Source organism: Telmatherina bonti (assembly GCF_933228915.1).
Source record: "Telmatherina bonti genome assembly, chromosome: 12".
Taxonomy (NCBI): Eukaryota; Metazoa; Chordata; class Actinopteri; order Atheriniformes; family Telmatherinidae; genus Telmatherina; species Telmatherina bonti.
In genome coordinates, this window is record NC_136610.1 from 22,819,595 (window position 1) to 22,838,606 (window position 19,012).

General features: G+C 36.5%; 3 protein-coding genes across 3 annotated transcripts; 1 reads left to right on the top strand and 2 right to left on the bottom strand.

Annotated features, from left to right (window-relative positions):
• Nucleotides 1–714: 714 nt before the first annotated feature.
• On the bottom strand, nucleotides 715–5,758 carry fibpa (fibroblast growth factor (acidic) intracellular binding protein a). Its single transcript, XM_079250616.1, has 11 exons — nucleotides 5,426–5,758; nucleotides 5,239–5,323; nucleotides 3,733–3,931; nucleotides 3,452–3,578; nucleotides 3,089–3,189; nucleotides 2,722–2,855; nucleotides 2,079–2,187; nucleotides 1,888–1,951; nucleotides 1,698–1,784; nucleotides 1,460–1,557; nucleotides 715–933 (listed from the first exon to the last, which is right to left on the bottom strand). Exons 2-11 carry the CDS (start codon nucleotides 5,321–5,323, stop codon nucleotides 864–866), a joined length of 1,074 nt encoding a protein of 357 aa, XP_079106742.1. The 5' UTR covers nucleotides 5,426–5,758; the 3' UTR covers nucleotides 715–863.
• Nucleotides 5,759–9,305: 3,547 nt separating this feature from the next.
• Nucleotides 9,306–11,762, top strand: ccdc85b (coiled-coil domain containing 85B). Its single transcript, XM_079250617.1, has 2 exons — nucleotides 9,306–9,361; nucleotides 9,456–11,762. The coding sequence occupies exon 2, from the start codon at nucleotides 10,078–10,080 to the stop codon at nucleotides 10,678–10,680; it is 603 nt and encodes a 200-aa protein (XP_079106743.1). The 5' UTR covers nucleotides 9,306–9,361; nucleotides 9,456–10,077; the 3' UTR covers nucleotides 10,681–11,762.
• A 1,708-nt stretch (nucleotides 11,763–13,470) lies between these two features.
• Nucleotides 13,471–15,685, bottom strand: fosl1a (FOS like 1, AP-1 transcription factor subunit a; the record flags this gene model as incomplete). The annotated part of the gene is made up of 4 exons (XM_079250027.1): nucleotides 13,471–13,992; nucleotides 14,094–14,201; nucleotides 15,101–15,358; nucleotides 15,566–15,685. The coding sequence occupies 4 exons, from the start codon at nucleotides 15,683–15,685 to the stop codon at nucleotides 13,471–13,473; spliced, it is 1,008 nt and encodes a 335-aa protein (XP_079106153.1).
• Between the last annotated feature and the right edge of the window lie 3,327 nt (nucleotides 15,686–19,012).

The window sequence follows — 19,012 nt, forward strand, 5'->3', positions numbered from 1 at the left end:
CAAATTAAGGCCAAACTGAAGTTATATTTGCCTTAATTAGACATTTTTTGCAGAATTGTAGATTTCTCCTCTAAAACTATTAAAATGAAATCTATATTAAATTTTTTAGACAAATATCACATATTTAGTGAGAATTTATTTTATTTAAACAAAACAAAGCAAACTTTTGTAAATCAGTCTAAACTGTTTTTTCACATCAGCTTGTCTATCTGCCTTGTATGTGTGCTTGGTGGCAGAGATAGCAGCTGTCATTCTAGGGGGGTGTTTTTAAAAACTACACTGACACCCCCCTGGTTGCACCAACTGTGCCCTGCCTGGTTGGTCTTTCATGACCACACACAGACATCCCACACACTGGCTGTGGTCTGAGTTAATCACACATGTGATGTGCTGATCAACACTAACAACCTCAAACAGTTTATAGTCAGTGCTGGGCACGAACTCTTGTCACAAGTGTTTGCGAATCTGGCAACATTGCTCTCGCATGATTCAAATCTCCTTTTTACTTTTGGTCCCTTATCTCCACCCAACACCCACGAGGTCATAAATTGTGTTTCTGGGATGGCTTAATGAGAACATATCCTCCCTATAATGCTGCAGATAAAACACTAACATAAAACACAGACATATTAAATGGTAATGTAAAACAGAATGACATTCTGAAGTAAATTCTTTTTAATTTATTTATAAACCAAATTTACAGAAACAACTAGGACATTCATGGAGCAAACGAACAACAATAAGACATCAGTCTAAATGATCATCGTTAACAAAACAAATACAGAAGAGGAGACTAACAACTTCGGTAAAATGTTTGGGGGGGAGACCAAAAGGGGAGCAAACAGGCTTCCAAGAAATACGCCTCAGTCGTGATACATTTTGAAGATACAGCTTTTGACGACACCCATGTATCTGTCCCACACGACTTGATGTCTGAGGAACAGAGAAGAGAGACGGAAAGAAAGTAAACAGTGAGTGGATGACGCATAGAAATGCTTACAAAAAACTTAAATTGTGAAATCTGGGTGAAGAGAGTAAATGAGGCAATCCTTTTTCCCCTCTGTATATTCAGGGGGGGTCTTTGCCTCTTTTTATGAATATCTCTTTGTTAAGCTGTAGTGGTGCAAGGCTGTATAAACCCTTAACAACATTCCTGAGAGTTTGCATGAGAAACAAGGTAACTACAGTTTAAGAAATCATGGGTGAGATAGGGAGACACCCACTGGCAAAGCACAAATGTCAATTTTAGAGAATTTCAACACAACATTTAACACTTGAGCAGCATTTTGGGCCTATGTATATACCCTTATTGGGTTATTACTTAGTTTACTCAGAGCCCTTGACAATTTCCTGACTGTATTTTTAGAATGAGTCAACGCAAGAGAGTAGATAACCTCTGCAGGAATGGTGCCATAACTCTACATGTTAATCTCTGCAGAATTAAATCAAAATAACTCACTTGAACGTGTCAAGAATATGTGCGGAGTTGGTGTAATGAGTAAGGTAGAGTTTCATGTCCGCAGCTGTCCATCGATCTGAACGACATGGCTCAATAAACTGGAGATGAAAAACAGGGAAAATGGTCATGTGATGTCATCTCACAGGCACACTGAAGCTGACACAGGAATCAGAAAATCTGGACTGTATGAAGATATTTTACTATAACTTGGACAAAACATTTCTAAAGACGAGCTCACCTTCTCCACAAGATCAATAAAGAAATCTCTGACATCTTTGGTATTGGTTAACTTTGCAGCAATGTTCACAAGCCCCCTCGAAAGATTCTGAAATAACAAGAGAAGAATTGTGGTGAAATACTATAATTTCTCTTCAGTGTAAAAGTTAGCTGGTTGTTTTGGTGGGTGTAATGTTTTGGGCTTTTTTTACCTTGAAATTAGCCTCCATCTCATTAAAAGCTTTTGTCTTTCCTCTGAGAGCAGTGCAGACCAAGCTGAGCATAAAGAAGAAACAAAAAGCAGAAAACTAAATATGAGTGCATGGATAACATCATATTATAAAGGCAACATTTTTTCAGTCAGAAACAGAAAAGGGGGAGGTTTAGAGGATGTTTCTGTTACCTTTTGTGCTGGTCCAACAGATCTTTGTCAGTGATTAAAATCTTTAGTTCTTTCAGCTCTTGTAAAAACTCTTTATCAAGGTCAACGTCCATGTCTTCTACCATGTTATCTATAAAGAAAACGTGTTAAAACCCTGCTGAATCAATTTAAAGGATATTACAAGTCATTTACAGATCTGTAATTATGTAATTACTGAGACACTCCATGACAAGATCAACTATGTTCACTTTGCACAATCAAAATCCAAATAGTGTTTAAATGAAGCAGTTACATTGCTGTAAAACCTGCAGGACCTCTGGTGGTCAGTCAGCTTCATTGACAAAGCACTGCTCTAATATTTTACATTACACAAAACTCAATTCTCAAATGCGACATTCCTTTTAATATTGATGTTAACAATAATGGATTAAACCTATATAGTGCTTTTCAAAGCACTTAAAGCACTGTTTAATTCTGATACAGTTTGAACCCTAACCCTTACATTTTGTTTTTCTCAGATGGACCACTTGTGTTTTGTTGCTGTGTAAACCTCAAACCAAGGCCAATTAAGATACCTGATTAATACATGACATAATTTTTATAAATGGTATATGTTCCTCTCATATCTGGTCTGTAAAATGGCAAAAATAACAAGAAAACTCACCAACAGCTCCAACTGTCCAGTTGTTGATAAGCTGCCCAGCACAGAAAGCAAAATCCTGGAAGGTGAGATACTGTAGCTTTCTTTTTCCTGTCTCAAAGCGGTTATTGGCAAAGAAAACAATGGCAGCATAATCCCTGAAACAAGTAAATGAAAGTAGATTCGAAAATAGGACAAGAAACACAAATTGTTTTTTATGGGTTTAGACAACCTGAATTGTGACTATTCTGATGCTGTAAAAAAATACAATAAAGTAATTCATTAGAAAAAAGAAAAAATTGATGAGGTTATAAGAGTGACTTTTTTTTCTGTTTTGACATGTGTATACACAAGGCAGGAAGATTTAAACTCTGCTCCCCTCACATATTACCTTGCAAGCTTATCAGAGAGAAGAAAATGCTGCCGTATGTTCTCCACCAGAGGTCCCTTTAGCTCTTCGACAACTTTGAAAACCCGTTTGAAGTTATCAAACTAAAATGCAAACATGATACAGGAGATTTACATAATTACAAACATTTGACTTTGGCATTACCTGCACAACTATCTGCTTTGCACCCATCCTGTTGTGCAGGAAAATTTGCTTGTCAAAATTTTAAAGTCATCACAGAGCAAACATTAAACTGGAGTATGGTGAGGGTTTTTATTTATGTTCTTATCTGATACTTTAAAACCAAATAAATAAAGTGAAAGGCCACAGTAATCTACCCATATCCCTGTAAAGATTTGTTCTTACCTGCCGTCTGCAGCTTTTCAGTGTTACACCTGTCTTAGCACTGATATCATCCAAGTCTTTCTTTGTTCCTTTGGAGAGTTTCTTCCCCAAGACCTCACGCACAAATCCATCATCAAAGGCATAATATCTAAACATGGAAACACAGTGAGCTCATATTTAATGTAGATGAAACATTAGAGGGACTGAAAAATGACAGATTCTGTTTTAAATCTTAAATAACTGAGTAGGCTCTAAGAGAAGAAGAAATATGTATGAACCATGTAAAGAAAAAAAAACATTACCTTTCTATGAGGATGGCTTGCCGATGAGGTGTGATCTGGAAGAGTAACTGGTTGGCTAGTTTGGATGGATTGTATAGCAGACGCTCACACATCTGGAAAGTTCTGTACTGGTCCATGGTATCACTATGAACAACATCTGCATTTGCTTCACACTCATCCAGTACCCCTCCCTCCAGTCGTACTTTCACTGCATCATTCACTATTGGATGGATCACACAGAGTTCACAGTATCAGATCCACTAATGGCTAATATAAGTACTTTCGTTCTCAAATTTATTCCTACCCTTTCAATAAAGAAAAGGATGAAATTACAACCATTATTCAAATAAGTGGAGACTAAAAAAGAACAATAAATACAATTTTGCTAAATTATAATTTAGTGATATGAAAAACTTTTTTTTTTTTTTAATTTAATTGAGTCAAAGAAAAAACAAACAAACAAATCAGTTCTGGACAAATTAAAGCATTTTTCTGATGAACAGTGGGACAAAATATCTGTCGAGAGGTGCAAAGGTCTTTTTCTTTCTTTAATGGAGGGTTAGAATAAATTTGAGGACGACTGTATTATCATGCATAGACATAACTTCTACAGTATTAATAATAAATAGCCCCACTCAAGGACTGAATCATTTGATTTCACACTAGTTGGTATTAGGACCCAGGAGGCACCATATATATGTATATACATATATATACATATATATGTACATATCTATCTATATATAAATATATCTATATATATATATATATATATATATATATATATATATATAAAAATATATATGTACATATCTATCTATATATAAATATATATATATATATATATATATATATATATATATATATATATAAATATATATATATATATATATATATATATATATATAAATATATATATATATATATATATATAAATATATAAATATATATATATATATATATATATATAAATATATAAATATATATATATATATATATATATATATAAATGTAAACTATATATGTAACTATAAGCGTATTTATCTTTTATTTAAACATTATGCACAACAAGATTTGAATTTCTGCTATTTCTTCTAATAAAGAAATAAATGAGTTACTGTGGCTGTTCAATGAGGCTGGTGCCCCCATGTAATGTTTTGCAGTTCTTGGTTCAATTTGCATATTAATACAGGATAATTTTTTTTTTTTTTTTTTTTTTGGAGGAGGGGGGTTGCATATTTGAATTTGTTTTTTTCTTGGTGAAACTTGAAAAGGTCTGGGCAAATATACATTATTTTCTGAATAGCCCAACTGAAAATGGTTAACTTTTGATATCCTCATCCCAAATCCTTTTTTCCCAATCAGCATTGAGAAAAAGTTCTTCATCTCTGATTGCTTATTTCTGTTTTATCATTTGGAAATAGGCACTAAAACAGTTTTATTACATCATTGTTTAAACACATTAAATTAACCGAGCCTTTGAAAGCACATCCATCATTTATTATATCATTGTGGTCAATACCCTACCTGTGTATCCATCCAACCAGAGTTGGTAAACCTCTTCGTCCATGATAGTGGTGTTACCCACGAACACATCCAGTTCTACTGCCATCTGTGTGGAACAAAAACCAATACTTACTGTTTGGTTTAGAAACCCTTCAACACTGAGCTTAACCTGCAAAACATCAACAAAAGACACCAAGTAGGTTCATACCTTGCTAACACCGCTTTGTAAACCAGTTTCAGGTACCTAGCTTCAACTCGTAGCTTCCAGTAAATCACTCAGCCGAACTGGTATTCAGTATTGTTTCCATGGCTTACTGGTAAATTAGCTTCTTCAGATCCGGGTTAGCTTCCCTAACAGCTGCGTTATAAAGTTAACGGCCGTCAGCGGATAGTAAACTGACGACGAGAAAATAAAATGATCATTTAGTATAAAAAATTAACCAGACGATACAATCATGTTATCCTCGCAAACGTGATTTAGGAGTTTTAAGTCGAAAACATCTGTCAAATGATAGCTGTGTTGGTATGGGTGCGCAGTGTCAACACGACAGCCGCGTTGAACGCACTTCCGGTTGGGTGACGTCACTGTTTGGTTCAAAATGTTACATTATTTTGTAAAAAACATCGTAAAGATTATTATTGAAGTTGTTTTAATAATTTTTCATACGTCCCATTAAATCTTTAAAAAATAATTTAGGTTAATTAGTTTCTTTAAATAAATGCCCACAATGCACACTGTTGGTAATGTCTCAGCAATAGCAGTTTTATAATACCTGGAAATACACAGGGCATGATAGTTTTATGATAAATATGTATAATGTATGTTCAAGAAGCAGAAGATCTGGCAAATTTTTTGGGCACAACCCACATACTCAATGCTGCTTATCCAACAGATGCATTACCCTTGCAATCGTGGCACCATTTAAAAAGGAACCAAAAGAGCATTTTAACAGCATAAAATTTATCCACAAACAGAACAAATAAGTAATTGACTAAATAAACAAATTCCCTAAAAAAATTCCTTTTATTTTTACTATATTACTCTCCTTTATGGTTTGGCATTTATGTTTTATTCTGAATTTCAACATAAATACGGTGTCATACCAGAAAATAGCATGGAGTCTGTAGCAGAGCAACAAACCTCTAAATAATTATTACCACCTGTTGTTCAAAAGAAATAATAAACATAGTTAAATATGCCTTAATATGATGTGTTTTATGTAAAGACTCTTGCAGTAGTCATACTATAATTCTAAAATTATCACTGCATAAGAGTAATCCATTTATTAACTAGAGCTTTCATAGTCACGCCTTTTTCATTATATTTAATTGTCATAAGATTTAAATATCTACATTATTATGTTTGCTGAACGCACACTACTGCGTCACAGATTCATCTAGTGGTTTCTTTTATTATTGGTGACTTCAAATCATTACAATAACACAAATGTTTTGAGTGACAACCAGTTATGCAAGGGTCTATGAATGTATAATGAAACCCACCAGATTTCACGAATCACATGAGTTTACAGAATAAGACTCGAGTCGCATAGCTCAGAATAAACTATTAACTTTATGTAAGGAAGCCCTCACTGATCTGAATAAAAACAAGTGAGAATGGAAAATTATATGAAGAATCAAATTACAATATTGCATTTGGCACCATGACAATAGCCTCTTATTGACCTTTATCCTTTCATTTGTGCTCTTAGTTATTATGAAATGCGTCAGATCAAAGATAGGCCTCTGTGCCCTCTGCAGTCCGCGCTTTGCTTGCTGTCCTGCTTGTACACAATCTGCTCTCTTTTCCTCTGGCGATTAATCCGAATAAATCCCTGTAAATCCCTATCCTCACCCTCCCTTTCTGTGTTTCTGCATATGTCCTTCAAAATCACAACATGAGTAGGAAAATGGCTTGTCTTTTTGTCTCTTCCTGCACATCAACACTCTCATTTCTAACCTCACATGACACCCTGATTCCATCCCCAGATTCCCCCTTCCACGGTTAACACCCTGCATTGTTATGGCCTCAGTGAAACAATGGAGGTGGGACAGAGGGCGGAAGGATGTGGTTAAATGCCTCAGCATAAACCCATGGAAAAAAAAAGCCTGCAGTCACACTTTCCAATAGAATTCTTTGAAAAGAAACAAGTAGTGTCTCGTGATACAGCTACACTCCTGTATGTTCGTAGTGAACTCAAACAGACCTAGAGGAAATATTAGAGTTAGGTTGAATTTTCAAGGATGAGATCATTCTATGAAACAGAAACACCCAGAGGAAGTAACTTCATACAGGTCTTTCCTACTCATTTCCCAAGAAAGTGTGCTGTAATCTTTGTTGTTTTGGTTTCATTTGACAAAAAGGGTAAAACACAGCTTTGAATTCAACTAGTAGTGCAAAAGTTTTGCAATGATACTTATCATCATCACCAAATTTTAATGTATTTTAATGTAGCTCAGAGACAGATCATTGCAACATAAATATTTCCATTCAGTGTAATCCAAGTTATCCAATATGTCTTTAGTAAGTGTTAATCAGTGTTTCAATTTACAATTATACAAAATTCTACATTTGGGATATGGCAAAAAGCCCCTGCCAAGATCTGAGAAACCACTAACATTACAGATTACTATTATAGATTACTAGATACCTTTTGTCAAGTTAGCCATCATAAAAAAAAAATACAACTTCCTCTAAAAATAAAAAAAACTCAAAATAAAACCAACCTTGGTTACCAGGATTGTCAGTCAAACAGATTGAAACTAAGGCAGTATTCACACATTTCCCAGAAATGGGCTGAAAACCATTTTGTTACCCTTACAACAGTTTACATTCATAAACTGAAGGAACATAGCAGTAGCAGTAATTTGTACGTCGCTTTGGATAAAAGCGTCTGCTGAATGACTGTAGAATAGAATAGAATAGAATAGAATAGAAAGGCACACTTGCACAAAAGCCAGTGCACAATTATCTAAAGCCTCGTTTCCACAATTTTCTCTTCTGCTCTCGTCTCCTAGGTTTACTCGTGTTAGGTCATGTTTCATTATAATTTAGTGCACCTAAGGTGTAGGTGAGGTCATTTTTGCACGATGGCCAGAAAGTCCCACAATGTAATTTGTACCTGACACAAACCAGCTTGGTCTATGACATTTTGTCAGACTTTAGGTAAAAGGAGAGCCAGAGAAGGCTGTAGGAAGTAAACTGAAACTCTGTAGAAAAGTGCAGGAGTTTGGTTGGGTTCCTATAAAAAGGTTGCTATTGTGACTCATACAGTGACATCACTCCCATGCCAGTCAGTGGCCTGCAGTCTGCATATGTCACATTTTCAGCTTGAACCTTGCCAAATAGATGTTAAAAATACCTAATAACAGGTGGTGCTACCTATAGTGGAAAACCTTAAAAACTGAGTCAACCATGGTACTAGTAGAAAAGGGTCATTAGTGTGCTTCAAACAATGGTAGCATATGGTTGGTGTTGAATAATGAATGACAGTCAATCTTGTTTTTGTTTTTCCTGCAGGTTTTAAAAGTGTCCCTGCTGACTCAAACCCAGGTTAACTAATTACCATTGATGTAGGTCAGATATGTTGTAGCAGGGAAAATTCTGAAAACCTGCATGAGGCCAGCCCTCAAGGACCAGGATTGAGAATCTCTGACTATGACTGTATACAAACAAACTGGATAACAAGGAGCTAACAGTGGCATAAAAGCTAGATCTGCCACCACCCACACTCAAAAAGCCTTGGATAATTCTGTGGTGCTACTTAAGTTATATCATAACTGGGCTGAAACTTGTTTTTGAAGGTTGTATTGCTGGGTTGATTAATATTGTCTTCATGGTGACGTTGTTGAAAATGCTTACATCAAACATCCATTAAAGTAAATGTCACAAAAGGCAATCTGTGTTTCAACTCTGCACATTTTCAAAACACATCTTTAAACATTTCATGAGTTAAGAAATACAAAATATATGCTTGTATGTTGAAGGGCACTGGAACAAGAAACTTCCGGTTGAGTTGCAGCTTCACGCGCAGCTTTGGGCTCATCGGAGTCGTGGAAGTGGTGGAGGCGGACATTGTTGTGGTAACAGTTCAGCTCGGGGAGGATGAGCAGATATGATGCACTTATCATGATAGGATAACGGGTGAGATTGTTTTGCGTTTGTTTTTGTTTTTGTTTTGTTCTTTGTTTTTTGTTTTTTTTTGTTTTTTTTTAATCTGAAAATGATTTGCCCGTAGAAGAACCAGCTGGTGCACCGAGCGCACCACCGGAGATCCGAGTTCATTCAGCCGAGGCGAGCAGAGCACAGCCTGATGAGACGATGCCTGCGACGTAAAAGCTCACAACATCTGCAGGGTGTGCACCCGTGGCTGCTGGAATAAGACTCCGTGGATCGGTTGGGCCTTTGTGTAAAGACAAAGGAAGAAAAAAAATCCCACCAGATGTTTTGTTTTTTTGTTTTGGTTTAGGTTTTTTTCTGTTGTTTTTATCAGCGCTGTCAGGAAACGAGGGGATATTCGGACTGCTGTGCTCCCAGAGGCCTTTGGAGAACAGAGCCTGGTGTTAAAAGGATGACGGACTGGCATTAATGTGAGCTTGCTGTACATCTTCATACACGACCTCACTAAGGTTTTCTACGCCAAGGACAGATTTAAAACAGCAGGGTGCATTCAAGAAAGCAATCTAAATAAATAAATCACATGTTTCTGCCTTTATGTTGCCTTCGATGACATCTGAAACGCAGTGGATGGGGATGGGGGTGTAATGAGTTGAGCGTGAGCATACAGTCAGATTTCAGCGCTTTCTGCAGATCCTCAGGTACCCAGGTTTGTTTTTATCATAACTATTTTAAAAAAAAAAATGGGTAGCGAAGGTGAGATAATAAGCAGAGAACTGTCAAAGATGTCTGACGAGGATTTGCTGGCGTGCTCCAAAGAGGAGCTGGTGAGCCGGTTGCGTAAAGAGGAGTCGGATAAAATATCAGCTCTGATCCAGCGCGGTCGCCTCATCAAAGAGGTCAATAAGCAGCTGCAGGGCCACCTCCTTGAAATCAGGGAACTGAAAGTCGTCAATCAGCGACTGCAGGAGGAAAACGTGGAGCTACGGGACCTGTGCTGCTTCCTGGACGACGACCGACTGAAAGTGAAAAAGCTGGCCAGGGAATGGCAGCTGTTCGGACACCACGCGGCCAAAGTGATGCGGGAGGACCTGGGCGGCTATTTGAAAAAGCTCGCCGACCTGGAGCGCATGCAGGACGGGCTCGTGAAAGAGAATCTGGACTTGAAGGAGCTGTGCCTGGTCCTTGAGGAGGAGTGCGTTGGGAGGAGTGACTCCAGCCCTGGAGGGTCCACGGAGCTCAATCTGCCATGCATGGTGGCCCGGGATCTGGGAGATGGAAGCTCGAGCACAGGCAGCGTGGGGAGTCCGGACCAGCTTCACTTGGTGTGCTCACCTGATGACTGATGGCACGTTTATGTCAGCACCAAGGACTTCTGTACCTTAAGGAGAGGCAGATGACTTTAAATCGAAATATTGAAAGGACAAACTAAATGGGAGGGGGGTTCGATTAGGGCTTTCTGAATGCTGCAATGTTTGTGTGCCATTATAGGTTTTGGGGTTGACAAAGATTCTCTCACACCACATATTTCAGGACTTTAATAGATGTTTGCCAGATGATAATGTACCTAAATTTTACAGTGTTTTTAAATACCCTGTCTCCTTTTTCAGTGGTCTGTTGTTGAAAAAAAATGGGACCAAAAAGTGGGTCACATATATAAATTTATCTCGTGCACTGGACTAGCCTACACTGGTAGAAGCATTTTTCTATTGCACTGGATACAAATTATCTTGGATCTTTAAATCACAGATCTAAAGATTCATTTAAATCCAGTTTGAGCCATATTTAGTCTATCAAATTGAAATAGCACTGAAATAGATTTGTTGTGATAAAAAAAAAAATAAATTATTTGATATTAGATTTTGCTATAGATGCCCAGTTGTATTATATTTTATGCACTCTCTTCCTCAGGACAGGAGTGGAGTGCCATATGTGCATGATGATTGTTGAAATTTGTACAGGCTGTTTTAAGCCCGTTGGGGTTTCAGTGAGGTGGGGCTGCTGTGCATGGCAGCATGACATGTGCTGGGGCCTGGGCAGAACCAGCACATTTGTTAAAGGTTTCAGATAATAGTTCCACTTCACTCAGAGCTGAACTGAAAAAAAAAGTCACTTTTTTAAAAAGTCCAACTGGAAACTCTTTGTATCAAACTGGAAGGTCTACGAGTTTTAATGATTTTTATTCTATTCTATTTGAGCTCAGCCACTAAAACTCACCTGTTTGACTTTTTTCCGGTGTTGTTCGTGTTAAATAAGCATATCATAGAATTTGTTTGGGCTGACGATTATCAGCTTTTTCTCTTCCTTAGCTCATGTTTTATATTTAATCTTTAACATTAGGGATAATCTTAACTTTGATCCCCTTCTATCTTGATTTATCTGTATTCATTTTATCATTACTAACCATTTTCTGTTTAAATCATAGATAATGCACATGGATAAGAAAAGATTTTTTTTGTCATCAGCTGTTTGTTGGTTGGCTATACTCGTAGTGCACTGAAGAGCTTTAAATACAGTGGGTCTGACACCCTGCACTGTCCTGGCCTTTCTTTCTGTGTTTAACTTTGCCAAAACAAGCATTTTCATCTACATGACACCCAATGATGAATTGATTTCTGCACTTGCTGTTTTGACCTTCACGTCTAAACATGCTTTGCTTGATTGATGCTCTGTGCTTGTAATGCAGATGGACTTTAAGGATGTTCATCAGTTTTATTTTTGGATCCCTGTTTGCAAAGTCTGGAGAGCTGAAGAGGGTAAAGCCTTTACTCACTAAGAAATACGAAGATTTCATCTAACTGCAGCATAGACACTATTTTTTTCTTTCTCTCTTATAGTCTGCAGCTCTTAGTATGATTTTGAATCTCTTTCTGACCCTATTTTAGAAATCCAAGGCTCTCCAACCCATGGATGAATTAGCCAGAGGTTCACTTTATTTTAGGGAAATGGAGTAGGCCTAACAGCAAACACATTATAGCTCAGAGGTCAGGGAGCGGTCAGTGGAGTTTGCCACTATATGCCGCATTACGAGCTGCCACAACAAATCAGTGTCATTATTGATTATTCTGACAGCTTTTCTCACAATTAATTGATTGACTGTCAAGAAATTGTGAAACATATCTATAATAGTTTCCCATAATTAATAGTGAAATCTTTAAGTATATTGTTTATTTTTTTTGTCAACAAACTCAAGATTTTTTTTCATTTTACAGATTACATAAAATACAGATTAATTGGTCTACCAATCAGCTAATTGCTGTCGTTTTGAGTCCTGTATATCTAGTTGATATCTGAATTTGTACACTTTTCATAGGGATGCTTCCAATTATTTATTCATGGTCAATTCAATCAGTCTGTTGCTTATTATAACTATAATGTGATGGACTAGCAACCTGTCCAGGGTATACCCTCCCACTTTAAATGAATGAATGAATGAATGAATGAATGAATGTTACACCAAAAGACACCATCAGTTTTCACGCAGACATTGATTTATTTTTTTATTTTTTATCTGTGGCATCAGATCAAAGTAAGGCACTGCCCACCGAAACTGAAAATTCAAACTTTACCAAAAATATATTACACTCTCAAATAAAAATAAATATGTGATTATATTATCTTTACAAACTCCTACGGTCCAGCCTTAGTGGTCAGTAATTTGCATACATAGTAGAATCTTAAAATAAGTCACACAAACAAAAAGGAGCATTTGTTGAGGACTTCTATAAAGTGTTATAATGTGACATAAGTTGTTAATATGTGTTATTAATATATCATTAGAAAGAGTTATCAGTTTTTTCTAGAAACTTAAATATTTCTTTATGGTATGAAGGCTACATGCATTCTTTAGCGATATAAAAAATATCTAACATTATTTTCTTTTATTCAAGATGATAACTATAAGCTAAAGGTCTATTGAAAACGAAAGAGTGTAACATTCAAATCCTGGTAATGCCACAAATGTTCATGTCATGTAAAAAAAAAAAAAAGAATTAACTGTCTCGAGAGATAGAGTGAAACAATTGACCATTTTGAAATGCTAATTATAATCGTTATAATTTCTAAGACGTTTCCGACAAGGTCCAGTTTTCTCACAGGCGTGACGGAAGCGAGGAAATGAACTTTAGTGTTGTGATTCACAGAGTGATGATTGTTGGTGAGTGCAAGGAGTGATCTGATTGGTCACCACTGCTGCTGCTGCGGCGATGAGCGACCCCACAAGGCTGCGGGGCCTCTGCGGGATGGGCGTTCCCTTGTGATGAAGGAGCAGATGGATATGTGAAGACCATACCAGCGGCGAAGGACAAGAGGGAGGGAGTAGAAGTGAGAACCGGTGTGTGAAGTGACTCGGATTCACTGGCAACAGCAGAGGCGGTTGATGCTGCAGGTTTGGCGGGGATGGTTATCTTCGGTTTGGGCTTCTCCATCTTTACAGGCAGTTTGGTTGAGGGTCCAGGACGGCTGGTTTCTTCTGGCTCCAATTTGATGGTCCCCAATGAGGAAATTGATGGAGTTGGGTCAGAATCTGAATCAGAGTCATCTATTTTACAGATTGGACGGTGGGCTTCCAAGACCAGCTCCAGCTTGTCTTTCTGCTTTTGCAAGTCAGCTATTTCCTTCTGTAGACGTGATTTTTCGTCCTCAAGTTGGTCAGTCTCCTACAAAAAGAGAAATAGACATTTACATTTATTCATGTCTACATGTAGGCTAATTTAGCATTTTGATCAATTTTGTTACATTTGTTAAAATATTCACTCACATTTTGCAATGAGTCTGTCAACTCCCGTCGACGATTGCGACATTTTGCTGCTGCCAATTTATTCCTCTCCCTTCTTATTCTGCGTCTTTCCAGCTCTTCATGAGATAACTGTGATCAGAGACATAAATGAGAATTGATACGATGCAAACAAAAATAACTGATTAACAAAGACAAAGTCGAAGTGTATTTAATTTCCTTGCTTTAGATAACAAGTCAATATTTGATCAAATCAGAGGAACATGGGAACTTAATCCAACCCAAACGATAAGTGAAAGAGAAATGCTGCCACCGCGTGTTCACACTGAGTCATGACAGTTTTTGTCTATAGTAACACCTGACCTCTGACTTAATCCGACACCTTGCTAAATAATTACTGTTGAACAAATATTTCCCGCCCTTTCAGGATGATGACTCATGCCCAGACCCCAACTGTGACTCAGGTGTGAGTCACGAAAACTGACTTGCCCCTATGAGTCACAAGACAGTCTACTTCCTGTACCATGAAATTTCGACTTTGTGGCAAGGATGTGCGCCAATGCTGGCGAGATATGACACTACGCTGGTGAGAGTGATGCTCCTGATGATGAATATTCCCTGAAGACCTATTTACCAATAAGTACCACTTTAGATTGTTTGATACATTTGTTAGTTCAAAATATCAAATGTCAAAGAACATAGAGAGCAAAACAATGTTCTTGCCTCCAAAAGAGCAAACACTCTGTGTAAACTATCAAGGAACTAAAAAATTTGTTGAGTGATGGGTTGAATAACGACTTTAAATCATTTATGCTGCTGTTATGTAAATGCCAAAAGGAAATTATACATTTATGTCACTGAGAATTATAGGATATTACACACTAATTACACCACCAGTTACACAGAAGTGATTGAACAACCATCCACTTCTCACTTTTCAAACTGCAGATACACAGTAAGCCTATATACTACATTAATCAGTGTGTTTTGAAAATATATTACTAAAAGTAATTGTTTATCATTGTTTTTACTTGTCCATCATTCTTGCGCCTTGTGAAAGGTGTCACATCTGCAGCTGCTCTTATAACCCCTGGTCTGAGGTGATGGGACTGGGAAGGTGGTTGACCCAGTGGCCGTGATCCTATTAGGGCTGGATAAGGAGGTACTGGTGATCGAGAAGGTCCTGGAGGGTGGTTGAGCGATGGCTGGACTAACCACTGAAGGTCCTGATTAGTTGTAATGGCATTGAGGCTTGGAACAAACTGACTGCTGCCAGACATTGTAAATTTCTGAAACAGGAACAAGTGTTAAAAAAAATTTGAAGTTCTTTTGAAAAGAACATCATAATACAGTTGGCACAGTGAACAGAAGACTTAAATCCAAATATAGTTACAGTGATGAATAATCAAAGGGTGTAATCAGTATATATACATACATACAAATTTATATATATATATATTTGTGTGTGTGTGTGTATAAAATGAAAAATGACCTACCTGGTCCTGTTGTGAAGTTGAAGTGCTAGTACTTCCAAGGGATACTGCATTTGACCCAGAAACGTTGCCTGTTGAGTAAGGTGGGTTGCCTCTTCCTTGACTCCCAAAGTTTCGATACATCCTTTCAGATTCAGTGAAAAGAAAATTGAATCCAGCTGCGGCTTTACCGCTTCCAGGCCTCGCGAAGCTACTCTCGTTTTGAGTCTTGTGTTTTAATTCAAACTCTAGGTAAGCCCACCGAGCCCACCCTATTGCCGTAAATCGGTAGAGTCCAAATGGGTCCGGCTTTAAGGGGGAAGAAGGAAGAACAAATCTCTGTGCTTTATTTTCAAATCTACCCAAAACGTATTAAAACGATCTTCGGAGCTTTTTTCTGTCCTTAGTCATACACGTACAATCGGAAGTCTGGAAGTAATTGAGAGATTATAAACTCTTAAAAGTGACACTTTGAGTTTACCACGCCCCTCCGTATTTACGGGAAATAGTGTTGTCTGGAATCTCTCACGAACTTGAACACGTGCTGTGACGTCATTACCCATATATGGTGAGAGTTTCCTCTAGAGAGTACACCCGGGATTCCTCAGTCAGCTTGAACTCATGACGTGAAACTATTAAGTTTTTCTGTTTTTGTCTCATACAGTGGTGGAAATACTATTAGCTTACATTTTCCAATAAGAGCCCTGACAGTTATTATAACAAGTTAAGATGAGAATCGCTGGGAGTTTCCCGTTTGTTTGTTTAGCTTTTATGTTTGTTTTTTTTATTTTTTTTTATTGATGTTTTAATGAAAAGGTTCTCCATTTTCTATTTTTACACTAGGATCCATATCACTATTGATGTTAAAGAGTTTACAATATGAATACTTTAAATGAATTAAATAGATTTAGTAAATCGTTTAACATATTTCTTGACCATTCTATAGTCATTCTTATTCATGACTTTATTATCACACTATGGCTCACCATTCAGCTTAAAAGCAACCAGTCTTCTATCACCAATTTTGAATCCTACATATATATCATTTTATGTGAAGTGATCTTAAATTTGATCTCTTTTTAATAATTCAGTTTCATTTAGACTGCACTCCAAATTTCTAGTATACTGTAAAGACAACATTTAATTTATACACACACATATAAAGTTGGGTTAGATATACGAGCACATGCTTGATGGCTTGAGGTTTTTGCATCCACTCTTACTTTTCAAACCACTTCAATGAACACGCACGTTTGAGGAAATGAGTCAGATAGCAGAAAGTTCCTCAGTTTTTTTCTTAATTTACTACAGCTGTTTTTTATACTTACACATAGAGCCTTGTAAAGATTTTAAAATCGCATGCTGTAGACTCAGTGAGCTTTGTCTGTCATAACAGCTGCTGACCTTGCAGTCCCCCGAGGACAGACTTACCGGAATCGTTGATTCTTCCTGCTGCTGACTGTTGCATCCATGTCTCAAATTGCTGTCCTTAAGGTTGTCATTATTTTAAGAAGCTCATTTGAATGACATGTTAGACACTGAACTTTACACTTAGTCCTCCTCATAGTTTACAATAGAAAACAAATTGGAAATGACCCAGTGAGCATAACATTTTACAATGCCTACACCTGTTCCCCTGGCCTATTTAGTTGAGTCACATATGTCAAATTTCAGCATCATTATAACATGTTAGAATGAGGACAGATATGCAGGCTGTCCTGTTCTCTCTCTTGGTTTTGTTATCATTTCAAGGGAATGTGGGTTAAAGGTGAGCGTCACATGAGTAAGGCTTCAGGAATCCAGTGACAACACACTTATTTTAAATGTTGAGTGGCATGTCATAACATGTTCGGTACAGTTTTTCTCTGATTCATTTGAATCATTTAGTTCTTTCTTTTCTCTTTTGGATTCATAGAAAAACTTATCAAAACAATAAGATACAAAAAATTTTGTTTATGTGTGCATGAAAGAGAAAGGAGTACTTTTTTTCTGTTTTGTTGCACAGTTTCCCTCCAAAAGTTAACATTTCCTCTGTGTGATGTGGAAATGTGTAGATTCCAGTCCAATTTACTCATCCAAAAAGTCTCCACATGTATTCACATAACTCACCCACTTATCCATTCCACACATGTGCTTCGCAGAGCCACACACACACACACACACACATTTTAACGTATCAGATTTCATAGGTGTTGCAGTTCATACCTTGTCAATTTATGCTTACGCAGAGTACGCAAGGATTATGTAGCTGTGATTGTACTGTGCAAGTCTGAACATGACTCTGTTGATTGTACAAACCACGAAAGTACTGTGTGTGCCTAATGTCTAGATATCTTGTAATCTCACTTAATCGTGACTACAGAAGGAGATTTTCTATAACCTCATATATCACAATGAAATACATCATTATTGTTTGCTAAATGGTAAAAATTCCACTCGTGTAGTTTGTAAATGATTTATGTAACCCAGAGTTAACATTTCTCTTAGAAACTGCATTAATAGTTAAATGAAACCAAATAGTCCAGTCTTGAAAGTATTGTAGTTTCTAATGAGAAATAAGCATCTGCTTCAAATAAACTTCACAAGGCTATTTTCCTGCAGTTTTTGGACTTATTAGAATTATTTGTCTGTTTATTTAGCTATTGTTAACTATTTTTAATAATTTATAATGGAAAGAAATTTAACATCTATATTATTTAATCATTTATCTACTTATTTATATTTTTAACATCATATTGATAAATATAGTCTATTCTTTATAATCCAGAACTAGATAGATAGATAGATAGATAGATAGATAGATAGATAGATAGATAGATAGATAGATAGATAGATAGATAGATAGATAGATAGATACTTCTTCATTAGCTGAAGGAAATTGGATTAATTAGCCCAACCAACATCGATAAATAAATTAATAAATTTCAATAAAAATGCAAACGTACCATCCCAAAAGAAATGAAAGTGAAGTCATGTAAATTTCCAAATAAAAGTGCTTCAAAAAGATGCAGAAAATTAAAGTGATTTGAAAAATAAAGGCGGATTTTCTACAATAAGAGTTAGATAATAATAATAATAATAATAATAATAATAATAATAATAATAATAATAATAATAATAATAATAATAATAATAATAAAGGCTTAGCCAGGTAGTGGTGAGAAAAAGATTTTGAGTATAAGATTGTTCTAGGTGGTATATCAGAAAAAAAAGTTGCCATTTTATCACTTGTTTTGATGGAAAACTCGTTTTGGGAAGTAGGATATATTCATATTACGTGGAAATGTGAAGTGGGTGGTAAAAACCTCCAGTTAACCTGAAGATTTAAAAAAAAAAAAAAAGTGAATCAAGATACTTTGTGTCCGTTTAGGTGTTGAAATACTCATACCATTTACACGCAGATGTTAAAAGTGTCCCTTTTCTGCATATGATATGAACAGAAGACATAAAGTAACATAGTCACTGCTGCCT